The 25,124-nt window shown below is 42.7% G+C and overlaps 2 protein-coding genes and 1 non-coding gene across 8 annotated transcripts in view; all 3 read left to right on the top strand.

Moving 5' to 3' along the window:
• LOC128563321 (minichromosome maintenance domain-containing protein 2-like) overlaps window positions 1–25,124 on the top strand; it is a 250,134-nt gene that overhangs the window by 175,131 nt on the left and 49,879 nt on the right. The window lies entirely within an intron of this gene.
• The window catches only part of LOC128563567 (uncharacterized), a 191,521-nt gene that overhangs the window by 160,471 nt on the left and 5,926 nt on the right, over window positions 1–25,124 (top strand). For 3 of the 6 annotated variants that reach the window (XM_053558952.1, XM_053558953.1, XM_053558954.1), the window contains 2 exons: window positions 20,842–20,971; window positions 23,671–23,786. In XM_053558952.1, the coding sequence (XP_053414927.1) occupies window positions 20,842–20,971; window positions 23,671–23,786 (246 nt within the window). Of the gene's footprint in view, window positions 1–16,963; window positions 17,125–18,216; window positions 20,352–20,841; window positions 23,939–25,124 lie in introns of those variants that run through there. The other 3 variants (XR_008373819.1, XR_008373817.1, XR_008373818.1) reach the window with 3 other exon arrangements.
• LOC128564176 (small nucleolar RNA SNORD87) lies at window positions 20,127–20,211 on the top strand. The gene has a single exon (XR_008374044.1). It is a non-coding gene; the product is annotated as a small nucleolar RNA SNORD87 (small nucleolar RNA).

Raw genomic sequence — 25,124 nt, 5'->3', positions numbered from 1 at the left:
GGATTACCTCCAGGGAGCTCTGGAAAGAGAGGCCCCAACGTCGGGCCGAGAGCCTTCGATGGCAGCCAGGTGCTCTCCTCAGGGAAACCACCAATCGAGACTCATCTCTATTCTAGCATGGACAAAGAGAGACACACAGTCAGTGACCCTGACCCTCCAGAGAATGGGCTCTGATCCTCAATGCAGGAAGCTCCAGCCCTCCAGAGACTCGTGCCCTTAGAAGTCAGGGGTGTCCACGATTCTACGCTTTTCACCTACAACGTGATGGGCACAAAGAGCTGCATGACACCACTGACACCTTCCAGGCTGCCTCAGGGAGGTTGTTAGGCAGAACAACAATGCCCTGCTCACACACCATGGATGAGGAGCACTGTGCAGTGAGTCCCCAAATGGCCCTCCCTGTGCAAATGAGAAAACTCAGGCTCTGGGATGTCACCTGGCTGTCACCAGCATCTGGGACATGGCTGCGGCCCTCTCAGGGAGGCCTCCATGATTTTCCCTCTAAGCTCACAGAGACTCAGCCTGCTCTCACTTGGGGCGAGTGTCTTGGGCCAGCCTGTTTTCCCCCTCTCTGTAGAGACCATTCCTGGGACCAGACGTCCCAGGAGAAAGCTCTCTACTGAGAACAATGTCAGAGTCTGTCTTTGTTACATTGAACGGATTCCTGAGAAATAGCCTCAGCAACACTGGGCCTGGCATAGGGGCAAATGCTATGAGACCCCAGATTGGAAGAAAGCTTGTTACAGGGCCACAGGGCTGAGCAAGTGACTCAGGGGAGAGAAATCCCAAATAGGTATGAAGACACTGAAATGTGGCTCTCAGGTGTCAATCACAAAACTGGAAATGACAGCAATGATGTGATTGCATTTCCCACCAACCTACATTGAAAAACACTTAAAACAACATTAACACCAGGGAGGCTGGCTACAGAGCAGTGTGACATTCAAAGACCACTGCTAACCTGTCCGTGCCACAGCAAGTCTGGAAGTTATACTGATCGCAGCCAATACAACTCTCTAGTGTAAACTGTTGGCAAGCACCCCCTTCCTGGGAGCCCACCTGAGCACATGTCATGGGCGGAATTCAGACCCTCATGTCTGATGCCCTCAGAATGTGACTGCATTAGGACAAAAGGTCCTTGTAGTTACATGTCCCTGATAACATATGACTGGTGTCCTTATAAGAGGAGGTGCTAAGAACACAGACAGGTTTGACAGAGGACCTCTCTGTGAATGCAGAGATGAAACGTGGCCACAGAAGCCGAGGAGGCCTCTGAGAGACCTCCCTAGCCGGCAGCGTCACGTGGGACTTCCAGCATCCAGTACTGAGAGGAAGTCAATTTCTATTGAAGGAGCCCTTCGGCCTTGGGGCTAAGTTCAGCCAGCTCCCCGAACTGTCCCAGCCACTTGGTACACAGCAGACTTTACAATGTCTGAGCTGTTTATAATTGAAAGGATGTCTTCCATTTCCCCAAATAAAGCTAAGGCCTAGAGATTTCTATTTAGATGTAAAGCAATATACTCCTTACTTAAGGAGTGGACTTTGGGCATAAAGGTAAGGTGGGTATTCCTGAAGCAGCGTCTCCTCTCTCCTTTCTTTCTCTCCTCCATTTATCCCACCAAATCTCCTCCATTTATTCCCTGCAGCATGGCTGACTGAGAAATAGGACTGTGTCCAGTCAGGCTCCATGGGCATTGAAAGGCTGGGCAGCAGCGGGAAATGGCCTCCCTGAGGGAAAATGGCCAAGACCGAGGGCAGAGCTTCTGCCCGCTGGGGCTACAAGGATCTATTCTAGAGATGGCACGTTGCAGACAAGAGCAGGCAGCAGCTTTGTCTCCTTCTGTGTGTGACCCCTCCCATTTTGTTTAGCCACCCTGGTGTACAGTGCCTGTTAGTGTTGGAGAGGCCTGGCCGGGAAGGGAACTGCCTGCCTTCTCCAGGAGACCCCTGGGCCGGATTTAAGCTGTGAGAGAAGCAGCCACATTGGGAGCTCTCCCTGGACTCGTGTAAAGTGAAAACTACAGGAAGCATTTTCTCCGTTATCCCCACAAGTATGTGTGCAGTTTTGATGCATCTTACCAAGTTGCCCTGGGGATACACGATGGCTGGATTCTTTAGAGAGGAGATTTTGGATCACTCAACTGGGAAAACTGCCGAGGAGAGAGCCTGGGGCATCCCTCTTTGGGTCTGTGGGGACCCCCTCTGTGCCCATTCTCACCCCAGTCTGGCGATGGCCGTAGTCCATAGACTGGTGCACCTGGTCTTCATCTGCGATCAGAGATTGTGTGGAGTCCTCCATGGACTCCTCACGGAGGTCCTGCATCCCCACGCACCTCTGCAAATGGAAGGCCCCATGCCGGGGGAAGAGGCATCAATGGCTGCCTGGCACTCTCCACAGGGGAAAACCCCTGGGAGATTCTGCTCCCCAGAACACACACACAGTGGGACGTCTGAACAGACCTCCCACCAGGGAAGAAGACAGATGACAGCTGGATGTCTAGGGATGACATCTCAGTAGACAAACTTGTCCTTGACACTCACCTTTCTGTCCCAACAGCCAGGACCTGGAGTTCTGAGGTATCAACATGACAGCCCCACCAGGATTCCCATAGGTGATACCCTGCTCCTGTTCAGTGGGGGTCCCCTTGTCTCTTCCTTCCCCAAACATAGTGATATGAGGCGTGCGGATCTCCCCAGATGGGCTCACAGGTGAGACCTTGCCTGCAAGAGACTACCTGGGGCTGCCCTGTGTTACCTGTAGATGCACCCTGCCAGGTCTCCGCAGGCAACGGGAGTAGAGGGAGCGCCAACATTGGCCAATTCGGACAAGGCACCCACTTCGGGCTTTCCGGACATGAGGATTAGGAGAAGGTGCGACGCAACACGAGAACATCCTCCTCTCTTGAGCGTATCCCACAAAATGAGCCAGACACAGGTCTGTGTCTAGAATGTGGGTGCCTGGCTACCAAGGGTTCTAAGTTCTGTTGGGGTCTGTCACCAAGGAAGTGAGGTCACTTTTCCAAGATTCCACATTTGGCCCTCACCCTCTTCACTATGTCTACTCCTCACCTGTACACTGTTATACAAACACAGCCCCTTCAGTGCACGGTCCCCCACCCTGTGGAGACAGGGCTGGCTCTCAATCTCCCTTCCTGACCTTGAAGGTCACCCTAGACAAGTCCTGTGTGTTTTTCCATTCGGTCCCCCAGTCGAATACGTGCACAGTGGGGATCGTGCTATCCTCTGTATCCTAGGGAATTCATCAAGTGTACTTGAAAACAACGTAGAGAGCTCACAGTGTCTTATCACCTCTGGATAACACACAGACTTGTGGGTGGAAGAATCACAAGAAGGGGTGGAGACAGAACACTGAATGATACCAGTTGATGAGGTTATTCAAAAAGCCCACCAGATGTTTGAAACAGCTACAAGTTTACCATGTTCTGGTATTAAAGGGATATGAATTCCTTGGTGGAAAAAATAAACACATCTGCTCTAATCCCTGAGAGCACTCTGAGGCAGGGGAATGCAACTGCACAGGTGTGAGTCACCACCTTCCCTAGACTGTCATTGTCTGAGTTTCATATAATTGTGATTGCCCGTCACTTCAAAGCAGGGATAGTCAAAGTGTAAGTCAATCACTTCACAAATAACCCAGGGACACGGAGAGAACAAGAACGTCTTCTAACCATCTCTCTAACTGCATAGCATTCTAGAGAGAAACTGAGAAGCAGATTGTAAAGGGAGATTATACAAATCTGGAGCCCAGCAATATGTACATGTATTATAGTGTAAATGCAGAAATTGTCCCTTTGGAAAATAAACATGTATCTCAAGTGGACCTATGAACAGTGTAGAAGATTTAATCAATTCTGATAGACATTCTATGTATTCACTCTATTAAACTATGAAGCAAGATATCCTTAGAGGATATTTTACTGCACAACTTAGGAAAACGTTCCCTAAGAAAAATTTCCATATTTAATGAGAATGTCTCCAATTCAAAAATGGTCATGTGTAGGATAAACAAGGAAGGTGTTTTGATGTAGCCTTGGTGTAATGATTGGTTGAAATTATGACGACGAAGAAAATCCCTCAAAGAAAATAAGACTACACCTTCCATGATACCACTGACAGCAGATCATCTGCTCCGATAAGTTTTAGATTTCTCTCCTAATTCCTTCTTGTTTTATTTTTTTTCTTTTGACAAGATCATGAAGTAAAAACTGTCCCTAAGGGACCAGAAAATACATGAGCAAATTGTGAAAGTTGCTGTATACCATTTCAAGTTTTCTGTTATGATTTTTATTAAAGTTAATTTTTAAAATATGTAATGATCTTACAAAAGAAAAGATTTCCTTTTTTGTGACAGAGTCTCACTACGTTGCCCAGTAGAGTGCCACGACATCACAGCTCACAGCAGTCTCCAACTCCTGGGCTTAAGCGATTCTCTTGTCTCAGCCTCCCAAGTAGCTGGGCCTTCAGGAGCCTGCCACAGTGCCCAGCAATTTTTTGGTTGGAGTTGTCATTGCTATTTTGCAGGCCTGGGCTGGGTTCAAACCTGCCAGCTCTGCTGTACGTAACCGCGGCGTAGCTGCTGAGCTACAGGCGCCAAGCCACAAAATAAATTATTCTACAAAAAAAAAAAAATGCAATACAAATGCATTAAACATAAACACTCCTGAAACTTTACATCAGGGAACTATATCTTGTTCAGCCAGCAAATTGTTTTTATTTGGTTTCATATGTTTAAAACATGTCAATATTTATTTATTTATTCATTCATTCATTCATTCATTCATTTCTTAGACAGGATCACACTCTATCACCCTGGGTAGAGGGCTATAGTGTCATAGGTCACAGCAACCTTAAACTGGGGCTTAAGCTATCCTCCTACCTCAGCCTCCCTAGTAGCTGAGATTACAGGCGCCTGCCAGGACACCTGGCTAATTTTTCTATTTCTAGTAGAGATGGAGTCTTGATCCTTCTCAGGCTATTCTCCAACTCATGAGATCAAGCAATCCACCCACCTTGGCCTCCCAGAGTGCTGTGATTACAGGTGTGAGCCACCACGCTCAGCATAAATATCTAGACATTTAAATCACTTTTCTCAATCTCAGCTAAAGAAAGATGCTGCGAGAAAGCTGAAAGCACATGGGAACTTTGCAGCATGACCTGCTCACTAATGGTAAAGCAGAAAAGAGCAGGAATCAGGATTCCGGAGTTGGTCACACGAGCCTTTCTTGAACAGTATTCTTACCAGAACTAATAAAATCAATGTGATTTAGCACGATTAAGGGTTCTATACACACACATGTATGTTCATGTGGTGGGAAACCTGTGGCCTTCTTGATCCTTGTATGCAACTTTTTCAATGAATCCAAATTTTACAGAGCCAATTATTCTCTGGCAGTGCCTGTGGCTCAAAGGAGTAGGGCACCGGACCCATCTACCAGAGGTGCTGGTTCAAACCCGGCCCCGGCCAAAAACTGCAAAAAAAAAAAAAATTTTGATTTTATTCTGTGAAATTTGGATTTGATCAAGGGACCGTACCTGGGGTTCTGAAAGGCCATATTGGCCTGAGGCTGGTTTCCCCACCTTTCAAATCTGGATGGTACCGCATGCTGCACGCCCAGGCTGTGGGACATGGCCTAATGATTTTGGACTACAAATCTGTACAGCATGTTCTGAAAATAGTAGGCAATCGTGACAGTAAGTATTTGTGTGTCTGAATAGGTCTAAACTTTGAAAAGGTGGACTACAAATACAGTATAAGAGATTGTTTTCAATGGTATCCCTGCACAGGACACTCAGCATGAAGGAAGCTTCCAAAATTAGAAGTAAGTCTCTGGGTAAATCAGCGAGTTAAGGAGTGGGTAATGTTAAGGGTTAGGGGATTATCATATACTGTTGTAGACTTTATAAATACTGTACACTTAGCTACACTAAATTTATATTTAAAATTATTCTCTCTTCAGTAATAAATTAACCTTACCTTCCTGTATTGTTTTATTTGTACATCTTTGAATTTTGTGAACACACTTACTTTTTTGTAATAAAAGTTTACATAGCCCAACTGTACAAAAGTATTTTCTTTCTTTATATCTTTATTCTATAAACTTTTTCTGCTTTTACGATTTTCTTCATCTATTGTACATAATGCAGTGGTACATGTTAAAACTATTCAGTGTGGAGCATAAATGTCTTACCATGAAAAATGAGCAAGTCGGGTGCTGGTTATGTTAACAAGTTTGAAGTGAGCTTTGCAACCTGTATATCAGTTTAGCACAATGTACCCTATAAATGCATTACTATACACAGTCATGATTTCATAGAATTAAAAATGAAAGTCATTTTGATTAAAAAAAATTGAAGAAGGTAATCAATGGCAAAGTGATTTGCCAAAGGTCCAACAGAACGTGGCTAATAAAGGCAGCATTTAAAACTTAAGAAAGGATTTTCTTCTGACCTTTAAAGTTTTTTTGTGACTGGATGCAGTGGCTCATGCTTGTAATTCTAACACTCTGGGAGACTGAAGCTGGTGGATCGCTTGAGCTCAGGAGTTCAAGAGCAGCCTAAGCAAGAGTGAGACTCCATCGCTACTAAAAATAGAAAATCCTAGCCAGGCATTGTAGCAGGTGCCTGTAGTCCCAGCTACTTGGGAAACTGAGGCAAGAAAAGATTCCTAGAGCCTGAGAGTTTGAAGTTTGAGGTTGCTGTGCACTGTGACTCCATAGCAATCAACCCTAAGGCGAATGAGTGAGACTCGGGCTCAAAACAATAACAACAATTTTCTTTTGTTAAATACTCAGATGCAGGCACACACAGGATCAGGATCATGATTACCACCTTTTCAGCACCACATGCTGTCCCACTGGAAGGTCTTCAGGGAAAACAACATACACGCAGACATCTCCTACAATAACGATGCGTTTTTCTGAAATACCGCTGATAAACATACCGAACGTACCAGGGATAGAGTTTTGGGGCAAGGGTCTATAAAAGGAAGAGGAGGCCAGTTCATGGATTGGGAACACTTTATTAGCGGAGAAAGGAGTGAGAAAGGGTAGAGGGGAGTGAGCCCAGGGCTCACACAGTTTGAAGAGACTTTTATTATCCCATATCCGTAGGGCAGAATGTGGCAGAGGGTTCAGGGAGTCATTCCTACTACAGAGACACTAATTTTTATACTCCAGGAAAATCTAGGAGTTGTTCCCTTAAGTGGCCACTGGCGTCAACGAAGGTGTAAGAATAAAGGTTACTGCTCAGGAAGATGCCTGACTGCAAACCTCGGCAGAGGCTCCTGACCAGAGGTAGGAAAAGTGGACAGAATCAGATACTATGAAGCCAACGGTGGAGAGCTGAGCCAAGAAAGAAGTTCAGCAAGCTGTAAGTCCAAGGAAGAACATTCAAAAAAAAAAAAAAAAAACAAATTACAGATACAAGGCCTACTGACTGGAGGACAGGAGACCCCTCCCCTACGTAGGAGGCCCACCACAGCGTCCGAGCAAGCGGAGAACAAAAGTCCTCTCATTTTACCTCGTTGGAGAGAGCCACTAAAAACCAGATTTCCCTCTCCAGATAGGTCCTACTTATGAACCTACACACAACACCACCACACATAAAATTGAAGAGACATTTCCCTCCACAAGTCCAAAGTCCCAGTCTACCCTTGCCACCTAGCATGGCGGTCTGAAGTTCTGCCCCCTGCAGAGGGCAGAGTGTTTGGTCTTTTCCTGAATGATTGGGGCATAGTGTTGACCACCAAACATCAGGATGAAATCTGTGTGTACCAGGGGAATAAGAGGTTATGAGAATAAAGGGATACTCGATGGGAGTAGGAACAGTGCCCTGATTATGACCACGCACAGCCAGTGGTGGTATTGACCCTGAGTTTGGGCTATGCCTGGTGTGATGCGGTGCAGAACCCACGGTGGGACAGTGGTTGCCCCGTGTGGACTGAGCTCGGTAGGCAGGGTTGGGCCTGTGAGCAGAGTCTTGCCAGGAATGGACTGAGTCCTGAGGGCAAGAGCATGTTCCCTGACACCAACAGAACCCTCCAGCAGAAGCTTGCTGGGTGTGATGCAAGACCCGAGGGCTGGGGCGTGGTCCCCTGTCTACAGCAGGGCAGTGAGCAGAGGATTTCAAGACCAGCCTGAACAAGAGGGAGACCCTGTCTCTTCAAAATAGCCAGGCATTGTGGCAGGCGCCTGTAGTCCCAGCTACCAAGGAAGTTGAGACAAAAGAATCACTTGGAGCCCAAGAATTTGAAGTTGTGTGAGAATCACTTGGAGCCCAATAATTTGAGGTTGCCGTCAGCTATACCATGGTCCGCTACTAAGGGCAGAAGAGTAAAATTCTGTCTCAAAAAATTAAAAAATTAAAAAAATAAGCAGGGTTGAGTTGCCAGATCCACCATTTCTAAAACTCATTTCATCTCTGGACTACTATGTCAGTCAATAAATGCTCTTATTTTTTTTTGAACAAAAAAAAAAAAAAAAGAGAGAGAGAGAGAAATAATTGAAGCTTCATTGAATTTCAAAAAGTTAAAGCATTTGTGGTCAAAATCTTAAAGATTACAAAATAGGGGCAGCAGATGTATAAAAAAGAAATGCAATTAGTGAAATCATGGCTTCTGCATTCCAAGGAAGCCAGATACGGGACAGTGCAGTGAGGTGAAGGTAAACAAATATCTCATCTAGGGGCAACTGGGTTTAATCAAGAAAAATCGCTAAACCCAATGTTCCTAAATCTAGTCCCTCCAACTAGCTGCCCAGCTACAAACCTGAGAAGTCAAGAACATTATTATGTTAAGATAAATTGAATAAATTGCTTCACACTTTGTGATTCACACATAAAGAGAAATCAACAGGAATCTATGGAAAAATAATGCATAACAAGTAGAAGGAAATACCATCGTGATGATCCAGAAGGTGGAATGATGTTTGAAACAACATTATCACTGAAAGCAGATGCAAAATCATTGTTAACATTTGACATCTTCTATAAATTATAAGTAGACATCTCCATAAAGAAATGTAGAGAGCCATCCGGGTACAGTGGGGTGATGTGACTGAAAGGCAGGATCAGGCTAAAACAATAAGATATGAAAAAAGAAGTGGAATAGGCCAAGATAAAGATGGATTTAGAAGGCATTCAATTTTTAAGCTTCAACCTACATTAGAAATTGTTTGAAACAAAACAAAAGAAAGTCAAATCAATTTCATAGAAGGCAAACTTTATAAGTTTTTCAGAAGTATAAAGAACAAGGAAATACAGATATCATAGAATGAAATAAAATAATGGATATTAAGGAAAATGGCTAGAGCAATTGAAGAAGAAGGAATAAACAGAAATGAAAGTGAAAATAAACCTTAGACTATAGTTCAAGGGTTCAAATGGCTCACACCGAGCAAGTAACCTGGTGGATGTGAGCTGCACCAAGAGAGAAGGTTGAAGAACGCACATCAACCCCACTGAGGCGAGCTGCGACCACAAGGATACAAACCAAAGGTACCAAATCCATCACCAAGAGGACAGGAGTCCCCTCCCCCATGAGAACAGCTCAGAGTGCCCCACAAACAAACAAGCAGAGTTCAAAGGTCCTCCCACTACACTCTATGGGAGAAACCCTCTAAAACCTTGACCTCCCTCCCCTATTAGGGTACCAAGGCATTCTCCTGCTAGGCATAAAACTGTATAAAACTGTGTATATTCCCTGCCTGCAACTCTGAGCTCCCAGCACTCCCCTCCACTCGCACTCTGAGGTCTGGAGGCCTGCCCCCAGGAGTCCAGATTCTTGGGTGATTTCTCGAGGGATTTGGACAGTGCCTAAACTGCAGCTGGTCAGTGCTGACTCTGGGGCACAAGAGTGAGGACAGGACTGTAGGCTGAGAGGGAACCACACCCAAGCAGCAGTGCCCTGAGGCACAGAGCAGCAGCCTTCTTTTAGCAACAATACGGCTCACTCCCAGATATCCTGAAGCCACATACCCTGTCTCTCTGCGCAAACAGAGGAGGCCTGGCATCTACTCAGGTGGCAACCACCACTGAACAGATCTGGGACGGAAACGCAGGCCCCGTGAGTAAAGGATTTGCCTTAGGGGGTACCGACCTTGGTGGAGCGCAGGGACTAGATACTCACTGGCAGAACCGGGAAGTTCCCAGGGTGGGGCTGACCCAGAGGACCATTTTACTGAGCCAAAGACGCACCCGGCCCTCAGGGGATCGTCAGCCTATAGACAAAGGAAGGCAGCAGGATAGAACTGACAGGTAACCAAATACAAACCTGCAGGAGCAAAGACAGAGCCTGAGGCACAGGCTCTGGGAACTCAAAACAGCTTCTCTTCTGCAGGGGAATTTAGCAGGAACAGAACAAATTCCCTCAAAGTTTTTCTGTTCTGTTTTGTCAGTAACATCAATCAGGGGCGGGGCTGGAACTAAGTGAACACTCCCCAGCCTCCATCAAGCGCCCGAGGTTGTCAGGCCTCACCTCCTCCTGCTAGATAGAGGCAGAGCGCAGCAGAATGACAGCAGAAATAGATTTCCTTGTGATTCAGGCAGGTGCAAACCCCTGGAGTATCTGTTCACTACAGGAAACTGGGTCAGCCAACTGCAGGGCTATCAGTGACTGGGTGTGACAGAGGTACAAGGTGGGGAAGGAGGCATCAACCTTCCAAGACTGACCTATTTGCTGGGTGGCTCCTCCTGACTCCACGCAGCACTGGAGCAAGCCATATCAGAGTAGTCACCAAACCCCTGTGATCCAGTTGCCAGAGACCTTTTAAACTCTCCCACCTGAGACAGGTGCTGACTGAGACGATTGATTTGGACCTTTTGAACTGAGCCAATCGCCTGAGGACTATTCAGGTGGTGCCCTGGGTGTGTGGTTATAGGAAGGTTTCCTTTTGTAATTGTTGCCTGTGGGGGGCGGGGTGACTTAACTGCTGCTATTTCTCCACAGCTGAGACTTCAACCCAGAGTAACTGTATCACTAGGGTCAACCAGAAAGCAGCTGAAAACAAGAAAGAACCACTTAGCCCCACCACACCAAACAGGGCCCCAGTTTGTCAGGCCATAGCACTTTACGGGTCCTCGACAAAGCTCCAGGGGAAAAATCAAACGGTGTAAAACAATCATGGGGCGGAATTGGCGGAAAAACTCTGGTAACATGAATAACCAGAATAGATCAACACCCCGAGGAAAGATATGGCAGATGTAACTGAAGATCCCATTCATAAACAACTTGCCGAGATGTCAGAAATCGAATTCAGAGTTTAGGTTGCAAACAAGAGTAATAAAGTGGAGGAAAATTTGGAATTGGAAATTCGAGCAGCAATTCAAAACTCGGAATTAGAAATTCAAGGAGAAATTCAAAATTTTCTCAAGAATTTAACAAATTTAAAGACAAAACAACCAAAGATTTCGACCCACAGAAGCAAGAATTTGCAGTTTGCCAAGATCTGAAAAGTGCAGTAGAATCCCTCAGTAACAGAGTGGAGCAAGCAGTAGAAACGATTGCTGACATTGAAGACAAAGCCTTTGAACACTCCCAAACTCTCAAAGAGGAAGAGAAATGGAAAGTAAAAACAGATCATTCTCTCAGAGAGATCTTGGATAATTCGAAGAAGGCTAATATCCCCTTCATTGTAATTCCTGAAACTGATGAAGTGGCCTTCCTAGGCACAGAGGCCCTTCTCCATGAAATTATGAAAGAGAATTATCCAGACTTGCCAAGAGATTCAGAAATTCAGATAGCAGACAGTTTCAGAACCCCAGCATGACTCAATCCCAAGGAAACATCCCCAAGGCATATCATAATTAACTTCACTAAAGTTAACATGAAGGAGAAAATTCTCAAAGCAGCCAGACATAAGAAATCCATTACCTACAAAGGGAAGACTATTAGAATGACTGGAGATCTCTCTGCTGAAACTTTTCAAGCCAGAAGAGGGTGGTCATCGACTTTTAATCTCCTAAAGCAAAATAACTTTCAACCCCGGGTCCTGTATCCAGCTAAACAGAGTTTCATTTATGATGGAGAAATTAAATACTTTAATGACATTCATATGTTGAAGAAATTTGCCATAACCAAACCAGCTCTTCAGGGTATTATCAGACCTATCCTCCATAATGACCAGCCCGATCCTCTACCACAAGAGTAAACTCCCTCAGAAAATTTGATCAAACTCCAACTTCCACGGTGGCAAAAGGATTAAAAATGTCCACTGGACTTTCAAAAAACTCAATACTCAAAATTTTACCAGACTTATCAATATTCTCCATTAATGTGAATGGCTTAAACTGTCCTCTAAAGAGGCACAGGTTAGCTGACTGGATACAAAACTCAGGCCAGATATTTGCTGCACACAAGAGTCACATCCTACCTTAAAAGACAAATATAGACTCAGGGTGAAAGGATGGTCATCCATATTTCACGCAAATGGTAATCAGAAAAAAGAAGGTGTTGCAATATTATTTGCAGATACAATAGGCTTTAAACCAACAAAAGTAAGGAAGGATAAGAGTGGTCACTTCATATTTGTTAAGGGTAATATGATGAGATTTCAATCATTAATATCCATGCACCCAACCACAATGCACCTCAATTTATAAGAGAGACTCTAACAGACATGAGCAACTGGATTTCTTCTAGCGCCATAATAGTTTGAGATTTCAACACTCCTTTGGTAGTGTTGGATTGATCCTCCAATAAGAAGCTCAGCAAAGAAATTTTAGATTTAAATCTAACCATCCAACATTTGGATTTAGCAGACATCTACAGAACATTACTTCCCAACAAAATTGAATACACATACTTCTCATCAGCCCATGGAACATACTCCAAAATCCATCACATCTTGGGTCACAAGTCTAACCTCAGTAAATTTAAAGCAATAGAAATTATTCCTTACATCTTCTCGGACCACCATGGAATAACATTTGAGCTCAGTAACAGCAGGAATCTGCGTACTCATACAAAAACATGGAAGTTAAATAACCTTATGCTGAATGATAGCTGGGTCAAGATGAGATTAAGAAGGAAATTGCCAAACTTTTGGAACAAAATGACAACGAAGACACGAATTATCAGAAACTCTGGGATACCGCAAAGGCAGTCCTAAAAGGGAAATTTATAGCACTGCAAGCCTTCCTCAAGAAACAGAAAGGGAGAAAGTTAACAACTTAATGGGACATTCAAGCAACTGGAAAAGGAAGAACATTCCAACCCCAAACCCAGTAGAAGAAAAGAAATAAGCAAAATTAGAACAGAATGAAATAAAATTGAAAACAGAAGAATTAGACAACAGATCAATAAATCAAAAAGTTGGTTTTTTGAAAAGGTCAATAAAATAGATAAACCTCTGTTAAAAAATAAAAAGAAAGAAAAAAATAAAAGAAATGCAGAAGTGCTGGGAGCTACTGGAAGTAGAGAGAAGAGTACAGTCTGCCAAACAACATAAAACTCCCTAAATATAATGAGAAACAAAACAGACTGGGAAAAGTTAGTTGCAAAGCATAGAACTGTTAATTTACAGAAAATTAGCACCCAGGATATATAAAAAATCCCATAAACCAATTTTTAAACATACAGATAACTCTAAAAAAAAAAGAAAAATCAGACAAGGTGGCACCCATAGCTCAGTGGGTAGGGCACTGGCCACATACACCTAGGCTGGCAGGTTCAAACCCAGCCCCGGCCAGCTAAAACAACAATGGCAACCGCAACAACAACAAAAAAATAGCAGGACATTGTGGCAGGCGCCTGTAGTCCCAACTACTTGGGAGGCTGAGGCAAGAGAATCACTTAACCTCAAAGGTTGGAGGTTGCTGTGAACTGTGATGCCATGGCACTCTACCCAGGGGAACAGCTTGAGACTCTGTCTCAAAAAAAAAAAAAAAAAAAAAAAAATCTGACCAAAGCTATGAGGCTGTGGTTTATAGAAGAGAAAACCCAAATGACTAAAAACATATGAAAAAATGCTTGTAGGAAAAAACAAAAATAAGCATATGTAAAATTATCTTTCAATGTCATGGCAAATACACACTAAAATAAGAGTAAATACCGTTTGGTGTCCATCTACCTTCCTGGCCACGAGTCCGGGATGGAATGGTCAGGAGCATGCCAGGTTCTGGAGTTGGAATTGATCAGACTAAAGGCTGCCATTGCTGTTGTCATAGCAGCAAACTGTACATCAAAGGTGTTTAGAAAGATTGCAATGGCCCAAATGGCCTGAAAGGGGAAGAAGCAGGAGGCAGAATAGCATAGATTTCAACACTCCATCATCCTCATATGATACTCGACTTTTGCCAGGTCCTATGCTTTAATGATTTGTCTCATTCTGTTGTCTCAAGATTCTACTATGGAAGAAGAAGGAACCAACTCAGAGAGAGGGTCCCACACTGCCCAACATTACATTCTGTTATAATATGAAAGCCCAGTTACAAAGGGGGAATGATCAGGATTTGGAGATAATTCTGATAATTGTTTGGGGACAGGCTGGGTCTTCAAAGCTAAGCAGGAATCAACAAAAAAAGGAGCAGATATAATACATGAGCCAATGAGAAAGTAAGGCCTATGCACATTGAGAAAATATTTCCTATTTGACAAACTGAGGGATTTATTTGTGACGGCCATTACAAAGTGGAAGATGGTCATTCATTTTGTTTTCTTTTAACGGGACCTTGCTATTTGTATTTGTGTCCTGTGTGGTTAACACAAGAAGATAAGGAGGACATAATCTCACCAGTGGACCAAGGTTTCTAAGTTCCTGGGTGACAGATCATACATACACAAGTATGACACCCCGTGAAAGTTGACTTTTCTTTGTAGTCTCTGACACACATATATGTAAAACACACAAGAACAAATGTGTAAATACACACACACTGAGGATATTCACATGTTTTCTACATAGTTATACCTTCTGGTTAATGATTCCTTCCAGTTAACATACTCCTTGTCAATCATCCTTTTTCCCTTGGAGACTTTTGAGAACAGCATACTTATTGTTCCTTAAAAGTGGAGCTAGTAGGATTTGAGAAAAGAGCTGTTAAGTTCCTATTGTACTGAAAGGTTTAATGGGATGTTAATTTCAGGACATAATTTATGTTAGATTATCACTGGGGTATGAATGGCATCATAATTTTCAATTAGTTCCACCTCTCAATGCTCCACATCATTATTCTTGAATAGTTGTTTTAAAGAATAAGAAAAATGTATTATTTCACATAACAAGAAGTTGCTCCCTAGCTAGTTCATTCTAGTTAATTCTGTGACTATTCAGTATCTTTCAGTTGCTGGTTCCTTCTTTCCATTTTACCATCTCAGGTACAATCTCTCATTTAACAGGACAGTTGCAACAGTAAGGGACAGGCATTCTTTCACAGGTAAGAATGTCTGGATGAGAGTGTCTTAGGAAAGAAGAGTGGCTTGTCTGCAAACAGGTATCTTCATCAAAGAACAAAATTGTCTCTCAAGTCCCCTAGCAGACTTCCCACCATGTCTCAATGGCCACCTCAAGTAATTTTAAAACATCCCTTTACATTCAGAATTTCTAACATTTAAATAGTTATTTTCAAAGTTTATTCTTAATGTCAAAGTTAAATTTTTAAACAGAAAAGGAAAACACTAGTGTCTCCCATTGACAATTAAAGTCACTGTGGTTAACTCCTTATTTTAGATCCTGGCAGATATCATAAGTAATTAAGGCAATTTTCACCAAAATTATCTCGGGAAAGTTGATGTACTTCAAGTGTTTAAGAATCAACTTTCATTCAGATCAGTTCCCTATTTTCTGACAATTTAATATATTTTTCCACAGATTTGGAACTTTAACCTTGACGAGAAGTATAAATACTATGATTATCTCAATGTCAATATTATGTTTAAAAATAATCTTGCCTGAGGTAAAAGAATCTTACATAGAAAAGTCATGCATCTGTGACTAGGATCATTTACATTTTGCTTGCATTAACTCTGTTTTGACATGCTTACTATCCAGCCAGGGAAAGCCCGAGGATGTGGTTTTTACAGACAACTTCCTACCAGTTCCAACCTCATTTTATACTGCAAATATGAGGAGATGAGTTTCTCCAAATGAGATTTACATGTGTAAGTGCAGACCATAGATTCTGACAGCTTATAAGAAAATAATATCTTACCTGCTCCAGAATCCACTTGTATCTACAAAGTATAAAACTTTCTAAGGTAATCATGATTATATTACTAAAGAATGGTTATTTTTCTTTTTTTTTTTTTCATTTTGAGACACAGTGTCACTCTGTTGCCCTGGGTAGAGTGCCGTGGCATCACCGCTCACAGAAACCTCAAACTCTTGGGCTCAAAAGATCTTCTTTCCTCAGCCTCCCAAGAAGCTGGGACTATAAGCGTCTGCCACAAAGCCAGGCTATTTTTAGAAATAGGGTCTCACACTTGCTCAGTCTGGTCTCAAACTCAACTCAAGCAATCCACCCACCTTGGCCCCCCAGAGTGCTAGGATTACGGCGTGAGCCATGGCACCCGGCCTAGAATTTTTAAAAAACTACTATTAATAAAATTCTATGCTGGGTGGCGCCTGTGGCTCAGTCGGTAAGGCGCCGGCCCCATATACCGAGGGTGGCGGGTTCAAACCCAGCCCCTGCTGAACTGCAACCAAAAAATAGCCGGGCGTTGTGGCGGGCGCCTGTAGTCTCAGCTACTCGGGAGGCTTAGGCAAGAGAATCGCTTAAGCCCAGGAGTTGGAGGTTGCTGGGAGCTGTGTGCTGCCACGGCAGTCTACCAAGGGCTACATAGACTGTGCCTCAAAAAAAAAAAAAAAAGAAAAATGCTTCTAGCAAAGTTACACTCAGCTGTTCAACCCAAACCCAAAGGCCAGACCTCCCCTCCGGAGCTAGTGTCTGCCCGCACTGCGCATGGACGGGCGGGACTGAGTCCCGGAAGGGGCGGGTGTAGCCCCGGAGGTCCAACAGCTACTCGCGGACAGCGCGCCTCGTTTTCCGCGCGGCAGCCGAGAGAGGACGGTTCGGAAATAACTGCTAGCTATGCGGGTGGGCGGGAAGAACTGCTACCTATGCGGATGGGAAAGCGGCTGAGCCTTCCAGTCGGTAGCTGGGCTCTTGGAGGTAAGAGCCATTGCGGTCTTTCTTCCTCCTCTCCTACGGGCCGGGCTCTCGCTTCGTGGGTACCGAGCGCCGCGCCGCCTTGCTCCGGCCCAGCCGCAGCCGGCGCCTCAGGTTTGGCCCAGGAGGTGACGCTCCCCTCGCGGTCAGGGGCCACGAGCCCTCCGGCCACCTGAGCCGGCGTTTGTGAGCAACCACCTGGAAGTCTTAGCGCAGCCTACTCCGTCAGCGCTGATTTTAACTGTGAGCCCAGAAGTTAGTATAAAGGGCCTTGCATGACTCGGGAACCAAAGGTGCCTGGAAGGAACGGCCAGATAACTTCCTGTTCTGCTTTGCCGGGTCCCTTTTGTACCCCTGCAAATCTGAGCATGCGGCATTGGCTTGTTCAGGTTTCCTTTAAATGGGCGGCTTATTTATCATTTATAAGGGAGCAGTTTATACGCGGGGGAGGTGATTATCTCCTAGGTAATAAGACGACCCATCCCTAACATTACTTTGTGGTTTTGAAATTTTCTTTTCTTTTTTTTTTTTTGTAGAGACAGAGTCTCACTGTACCGCCCTCGGGTAGAGTGCCCTGGCGTCACACGGCTCATAGCAACCTCTAACTCTTGGGCTTACGCGATTCTCTTGCCTCAGCCTCCCGAACAGCTGGGACTACAGGGAAATTTTCTTTTCTTTCTTTCTTTCTTTTTTTTTAATTGTTGGGGATTCATTGAGGGTACAATAAGCCAGGTTACACTGATTGCACTTGTTAGGTAAAGTCCCTCTTGCAATCGTGGGAAATTTTATTTTCTTTCTTACTTTTTTTTTTTTTATTGTTGGGGATTCATTGAGGGTACAGTAAGCCAGGTTACACTGATTGCAATTGTTAGGTAAAGTCCCTCTTGCAATGGTGGGAAATTTTATTTTCTAAACGAAGTTTACTGTGGGTCTATGCTGGTCTCTAGCCGTAAGTGGAGCGGGTCGCGTTTTCCTGTAAATTTCCTTGTAAATAAGTTCTGAGAAAAGACATTGAAATTGGAGAACAGCCCGTGCAGTTCTGCAAGGCCCTTAGGCTGTAAATGCCTACCCTTGTGCCTGTGCTTGAATTCACAGGGAGATGGGTGTTTCCGGATGTACATCAGTCAACTGCGGGGAGACTGGAAAACATGCTGGCAATTCAAAAACGTTTAAAAATGGTAAGGCATCTGTGAGACGTGGTATATTCCTGGGTTTTTTTTTTTTTCTTCCCGATTTGAAATACATTGTTTCATTTGAAGTAATTTTAAGAGTTAGCTGTCAACAGGATGAATGTAATGGTTCTATAATCCGTGGATTCCTTAATTTTAAGCCCTATGTGGTTTGAATTGTTGCTAAGTGCTGGGATTTCTAGAAATTTACAAGCTAAGTGTTTGTTTGATAAAAATACAGGTAGTGCATGAAAGTCTGAAACATAAATACAAAAGAACTCAACGACCCATTTAAAAGCGGTAATATTGCCAATGCTGTGTTACCTCCCACCCCCATTCCCCTGCCCCCCATCTAGTAGTACCTATCTCTAGTTTTGTGTCCATCGGTTTCTTGATCCTGTGGCTGGGAGGTGAGATGGATAGTTTATTATTCATATGTATCTTTAAACATAGGCATTATAAGAATGAGTATGCATGTAGTTGTCTGTAGTTCCTGTGAATCATAATACTAAACTGAAATTTTCCAAATTAGAATTATTCACAAGCAGTAATTTTATTCCTCATACTCAAGTGAAATATTTCAGCATTTCAAGACATGAAAATAATGATAGTTTAGCAGGGTCCAAACTTGTATGTCTTCATAAATCATATCAATAATTGTCTAGCTCAATGATTTATACTCCTGAGGTGCTGTGTGACATTTGTGTGGCCCTGGCCATCTCCTTTGCCCTGTTTGTGTACATTCAGTTAACTTAAACTTAATTCTGTAGGAATGTGTCTGGTAATGCTGACAGTGTAAGGCATCCCTTCTCCAAAACTACTAGATTTGCCATTGTACTGTTTTCAGGTGAAAATCTTCACCCTAGTTTCTGTACATCTAGCATTTAACCTGACTTAGTGCATTCTAGTCAAGCTCTAGGACAGAAAAGCAATGGTTGTCTACTCATTAGGACCATTGTGTCTTAAAATCAATACTGTGATGATGAAGGATATAAAATGTTTCCATCATTTATGTAATTTTTAGGTACTAACCAATCAAAAGATTTAAAACACTCAAGTCATTAACAGATGTTTTTAAATTTCGCGTTTGTCAGTTAATACTATCAGAAGTAATGAAACAGGAATTGTGTTCTTTTATTCCATTAGAAATGTATTGAACAAGAGATACTGGTACTTTTATTAAAAAGTGGGTTGGAGTCCCAAAAGGTAGGTTGGGTTCCTTAGAGGAATGACATTTTGTTGTTGTTGAGACAGGGTCCCACCCTATGCCCCTGAGCAGAGTGCAGTGGGCGTGGTAGCTCACCACAGCCTCAGACTCAGGCTGCAGGCACCCCTCTGCCTCAGCCTCCGGATGCCGCTGGGATTACATGTGCTCAAGGCAGCACCCGGCTGGGTTTTTCCATTTTTTTCATGAATCGGGGTCTCACTGTCGCTCAGGCAAGTCTCTAACTCCTGAGCTCAAGCAATTGATTCTCCCTCCTCAGCCTCCCACAGTGCTGGGATTACAGGCATGAGCCACTGCGCCCGGCAGGAATGAAATTTTTATTAGACTATTCCTTCATATAACATGCCAAACAAATGCAATTACAAATGGGAATTGACAGTGAAAATTTAATTTTTAGGTCTGACAAATCCTATGAATTTTGAAGGTGTGTGAAGGTCATTGTGACAGATGTTTTCCAAAAGCTTAACAGAAAATGGCAATGAAAAAGTAGAACCGCCACTGCATATATTGAGGTACAAAAAGTGTTAAATGACATCTTTTTGGGAATCGTGGTGCTATTGTTACTAACAAGCAATACACAAAATGTTTGATGTGTTATCGACGTTGATAATGGTGGCATAATGATGACTTAAATTTTTGCCGTTTACCCAGCTGAGGATATCTTTGAAGAAATAATTCTTAGACTGAGATGCCAGTAAACTATATTGGTTTATGTTAATGGTATGTAGTACAATTTTTTACTAAGAGGCTAAATGTTCTTTCTCCTTAGCACATAGGTAGCTGCAGATGGATGTCCTTTAGCTGCAGTTTTTTGAAATACTCCTTTGTTGCCTCAGGTAAGTAATTGTAACTAGGAAAGCGACCACATCTGTTGACAGTTAAAAGTGTCTGATAAATCCAAGGGATTGGGTCCAATAGCTGTTGCAGTTGCCTTTGCATGTCAGGATATGGTTTCCTTTTCTCAGCATTGAATTTTTTTTTTTTTTTTTTTTAGACAGTCTCAAACTGTCTCCCTGGGTAGAGTGCCCTGGCACCACAGCTCACAGCAACCTCAAATTCTTGGGCTTCAGCAATTCAATTCTCTTGCCTCAGCCTCCCAAATAGCTGGGACTACAGACGCCCACCACACCACCCAGCTATTTTTTGGTTGTAGTTGTTGTTTGGGAAATATGGGCTGGATTTGAACCTACCAGTCTTGGTGTATGTGGCTGGTGGGCTAAGTACTGAGCTACAGGCACCAAACCTCAGCAAAAAGCCACTGTTTGAGGTTATGTGGTTAACTTTATCTTTGATTATGAAATGATTTTCACTGTTCTGATTTTTTAGAGGTGTGCCATGCAACATTATGGAAGAAAGAACGAAGACTGCAAGAAAACAGATGAACAGAAGCAAATGATGAAAATGAATACTTTACTTGGTTTTACTAACTTCATTATAAATGATATAGAAAATAAATGTGAGTAATTATTTTAATTGCTGGGCACTAAAGTCTCTTTTCTTTTAAAATAGCTGTATTCTTTTTTTTTTTGAGACAGAGCCTCAAGCTGTCACCCTGGATAGAGTGCCATGGCATCACACAGCTCACAGCAACCTCCAACTCTTGGGCTCAAGAGAGGCTCCTGCCTCCGCCTCCCAAGGAGCTGGGACTACAGGCGCCCGCCACAACGCCCGGATATTTTTTGGTTGCAGCTGTCGTTGTTTGGCGGGCCAGGGCTGGATTGGAAGCCATCAGCTCAGGCGTACGTGGCTGGCGCCTTAACTGCTTGAGCCACAGGCGCCGAGCCAAAATAGCTGTATTCTTAATAGTCACTACTAATCAGACCTGTTTTTAGCATACTTTAACAATGTAATCGGCTCATTTGTGGGTGGTGATCTCATTGAGATAAAGCATGGTGAGATATTTCCTGTACTCCCTCCCCACTTTCCCTTTGTAGCTTTTGGTAATTTCTGGAGAGGCCCTAATCGCTGCATGTGTCATATCTGGCTTCCCCTTTGTAATTCTCTATTGTACCTGAAAAACCGGTAGGACTCTTGAATGCTTGAATGCAATCAAATTGTCCCTTACGTAAAAGCTATCACCTTTCTGTGATTATAGATTTTATTTAAGATTTAAATTTTAAGGGCCCGGGCACTGTGGATCACCCCTGTTGTATTCCTACCATTTTGGGAGGTGAGGCGGGTGGATTGCCTGAGCTCTCAGGTTTGAGACCAGTCTGACCCAGAGTGAGACATTTCTGGCCACATGCACCAAGGCTGGCGGGTTTGAACCCAGCCAGGGCCAGCTAACCAACAATGGTAACTGCAAAAAAAAAAAAAAAAAATTGGGTGTTGTGGTAGTCGCTTATAGTCCCAGCTATGTGGGAGGCTGAGGCAGGAGAATTGCTTAAGCCCAAGAGTTTGAAGTTGCTGTGACAGCACAGCGCACTACTGAGGGCGACATAGTGAGATTGTCTCAAAAAATAAAGGTGGCGTAGTGGGTGCCTGTAGTTCCAGCTACTTGGGAGGCTGAGGCAAGAGGATCATTGGAACCTAAAAGCTTGAGGTTGCTGTGAATTATGAGGCCATAGCAGTGTACCAAGTGCAACAGTGAGCCTATCTTAATTAAAATTTTTTTTTTTTTATTTTATTCAGTTTGACTTCATCTTTGAACACAGTAATCCTAATCTTAGTACAAGGAATAATTGTGTTATGTTAGGAGAAACTGGGCCAGCAGGTCTGTCTAGGATTAAAAGAATTGAATTTGAAAACTAGATTTCTCGCTAGGTGAAGATAAAGACAGGGAAGTGTTCTGCCTTCATCCCATAGAGAACCGTAAAAGAGTTGTACACGAGAAGCACAAGATAAGCATCTTGCTAACTGGTAACATAAAATTGTAATATGTAAACGTTAAAAACTGGCTTTTCCTTCTAACATTGTCCCTGGCACTAGTAGGTGTTCAGTGATAGTGATCTAGATCTCAGAGAGTTGGTGAGTAGTCCTGCTGTTTGGTTAAGAAACTGAAGTGCCAATTTTGAAAGATATGATGCATGATAGCATCTTGGTTAATAAAGTGACAGTTCGGTGATACTTTGCTTTTCTGTGAATGGATGTGATCTTTCGATAAGGCTTTGAAGAATGAGAACTAAAGATTTAAGAATTTTTTACAAGATACGTTTTCTCATGATGTTTCTGCCTTTTCAGAGCAGAAAAACTTTCCTTCGAAAATGAGGACTGGGGGTGGTGCCTGTGTCTCAGTGAGTGGGGCACCAGCCCCATATATCGAGGGTGGCGGGTTTGAACCCAACCCTGGCCAAACTGCAACAACAACAACAAATTAGCCAGGTGTGGTGGGCTCCTGTAGTCCCAGCTACTCGGGAGGCTGAGGCAAGAGAATCACCTAAGCCCAGGAGTTGGAGGTTGCTGTGAGCTGTGACACTGTGGCACTCTACTGAGGGCAATATAGTGAGACTGTCTCTAAAAATACAAAAATGGAGACTGGGCTTCCAAATTGATTTCTTTGCCTTATGGAACCTTTCTTGTAACTAGTGAGGGCTAAGTAGCCAATTTATAAATTACAGTCTCCTTGATAACATGTAAATTTTCATTTAACCTGACACGTGCATAATATATGGGGAATTCCCAAGGCTTTTCCAGATTCTGTATTTAGGGCTTGTGAAACTATGTCATAGACATGTCAAAAAAAGCATGAAAAGACCTTAAATTTGAAGTTTAAGGTTATGTAATTTTTTTTAAAGTTTTGATCTACCACCAGGAGTCATACAAAAGGTTATATATATTCTTTACTCACTAGTTTTGACAAGTTCACAAGTGTAAGGGAAAAAAAATAGTTTAACATTATTTGTAGATAAAGCATTATTGCCATCTTGTGACAAATATAGTGGACTACATAAAAGTTATTTTTCACCTTGTTCAGCTTATTTATATTTTTGTCTATTCACCATTGATATTCTGAGCTAACCAGAATTTGTTTTTTAAGTAGTATTCTCCTTGACAACTTTATCACTTATAAATTGTCCACACTGTTCTAAGTTTTAAAATTCTGCTGTTGGCTATAGAGGTTTGGATTAGTATTTATCGCATTAGGAATTAATTTTGAGGAGGCCATACTTAAATTTTTAAAAAATCACTCTCAAATACACTTTCTCCCCTGCTTAGGTAGGAATGAAGAAAAAATGATTTCCTCAAGTCACTTATTCATCACTAGAGAAGATACCTGTCCCTGGTCCATATGTGGCAATAAACTGTTCGAGCTGTCGTTGGCACTGAGTCAGGTAGATATCCCTTTCCTCTAAATACTCTTCATTATGCAATTCAAATGGAAATACTGCATTTGGAGCAACACAAAATACAGCGGCTCCTAAAGAAGGAAACAGAATGTAAGTGAGGAATACTTAAAATGCCAAATGTGAGGGCGGTGCCTGTGGCTCAAGGCGAAGGGTGCCGGTCCCATATGCCGGAGGTGGTGGGTTCAAACCCAGCCCCGGCCCAAAAAAAAGCCAAATGTGAAATCACTCTTATCAAACAAAATAATGAAAATGTAAAAGTTAAGTTCTGACTCACTCAATAGAGCATGTCGATAATCATGTAAATCTGACACTTGTTCTTTTAAACTAAGGAAGGGGCTTTAGTTTGGTACCAACAGAAGAAGTATTTTGATGTCTACATTTTAAAGCTTGGAAATTGTAAAAAGCATTAGTTTTGAAGCTGAATAGTAATGTTTAGAGGTGAAAATAGTAGAAAAAGAAGGTATTGGAATATGGGTAAAAAGAATAAATGAATGATCAAGGATAAACCCATTGCAGTACATTTCTCAGTTGTTAAAACCATTCATGGCAAGGTAAATATCTAAATTTATGGACTAGAATAGCCCCTCAAATAAACTGGCATATATCAAATGATTTTCAACAAGGGTAGTAAGATCATTCTATGGGGAGAAAAAAACAGGAGTTGGAACCTGTTCGTGGAAAAAACATGAAGTTGGACCCTTAGCTTACATCATAGCAAAAATCATCTCAAAATGGAGCATAGACCTAAATGCAAGAGTTCTAAGACTTTAAAATGTAAACATTAAAAGACTGTAAGTCTAGAAGAAAACACAGGAGGAAAGTTGAATTATTTTGGATTTGACAGTGATTTCTTGAATATCACACCAAAACCAGGCACCAAAACAAAAAATAAATTGGACCACATCAAAATTAAAAACTGCATCAAAAGATACAATCACTGGTGAAAAGGCAACCCAGGAAATAGAAAGTTGCAAATCATATCTCTGATGAAAGACTCTGCAAGTCAGTAAGAGAACAACCTGATTTTTAAAATGGGAGTCATGCAGGGGATTAGAGTGGAGGGGGCGGGAAATAGGTAAGGATTAAAACATACATTTCTCAAAGAGGATAAACAGATGACCAATAGGCATATGAAAAAGATGTTCTACATCACTAATTAAGGAAATAATCAAAATCACAATGCTGGTCACTTAATTGTGGTCAAGGGTATAATACAACAAGAGGACATTTCAATTCTAAACATTTATACACCTAACTTAAATGCTCAGATTTATGAAAGAGACCTTTTATGAAAGAATTGAAATTATACCTTGTATCTTTTAA

The sequence above is a fragment of the Nycticebus coucang genome, chromosome 13 (genome assembly GCF_027406575.1).
Source record: "Nycticebus coucang isolate mNycCou1 chromosome 13, mNycCou1.pri, whole genome shotgun sequence".
In the NCBI taxonomy this organism is placed as follows: Eukaryota; Metazoa; Chordata; class Mammalia; order Primates; family Lorisidae; genus Nycticebus; species Nycticebus coucang.
This window is presented reverse-complemented; position numbering and strand designations above follow the sequence as displayed.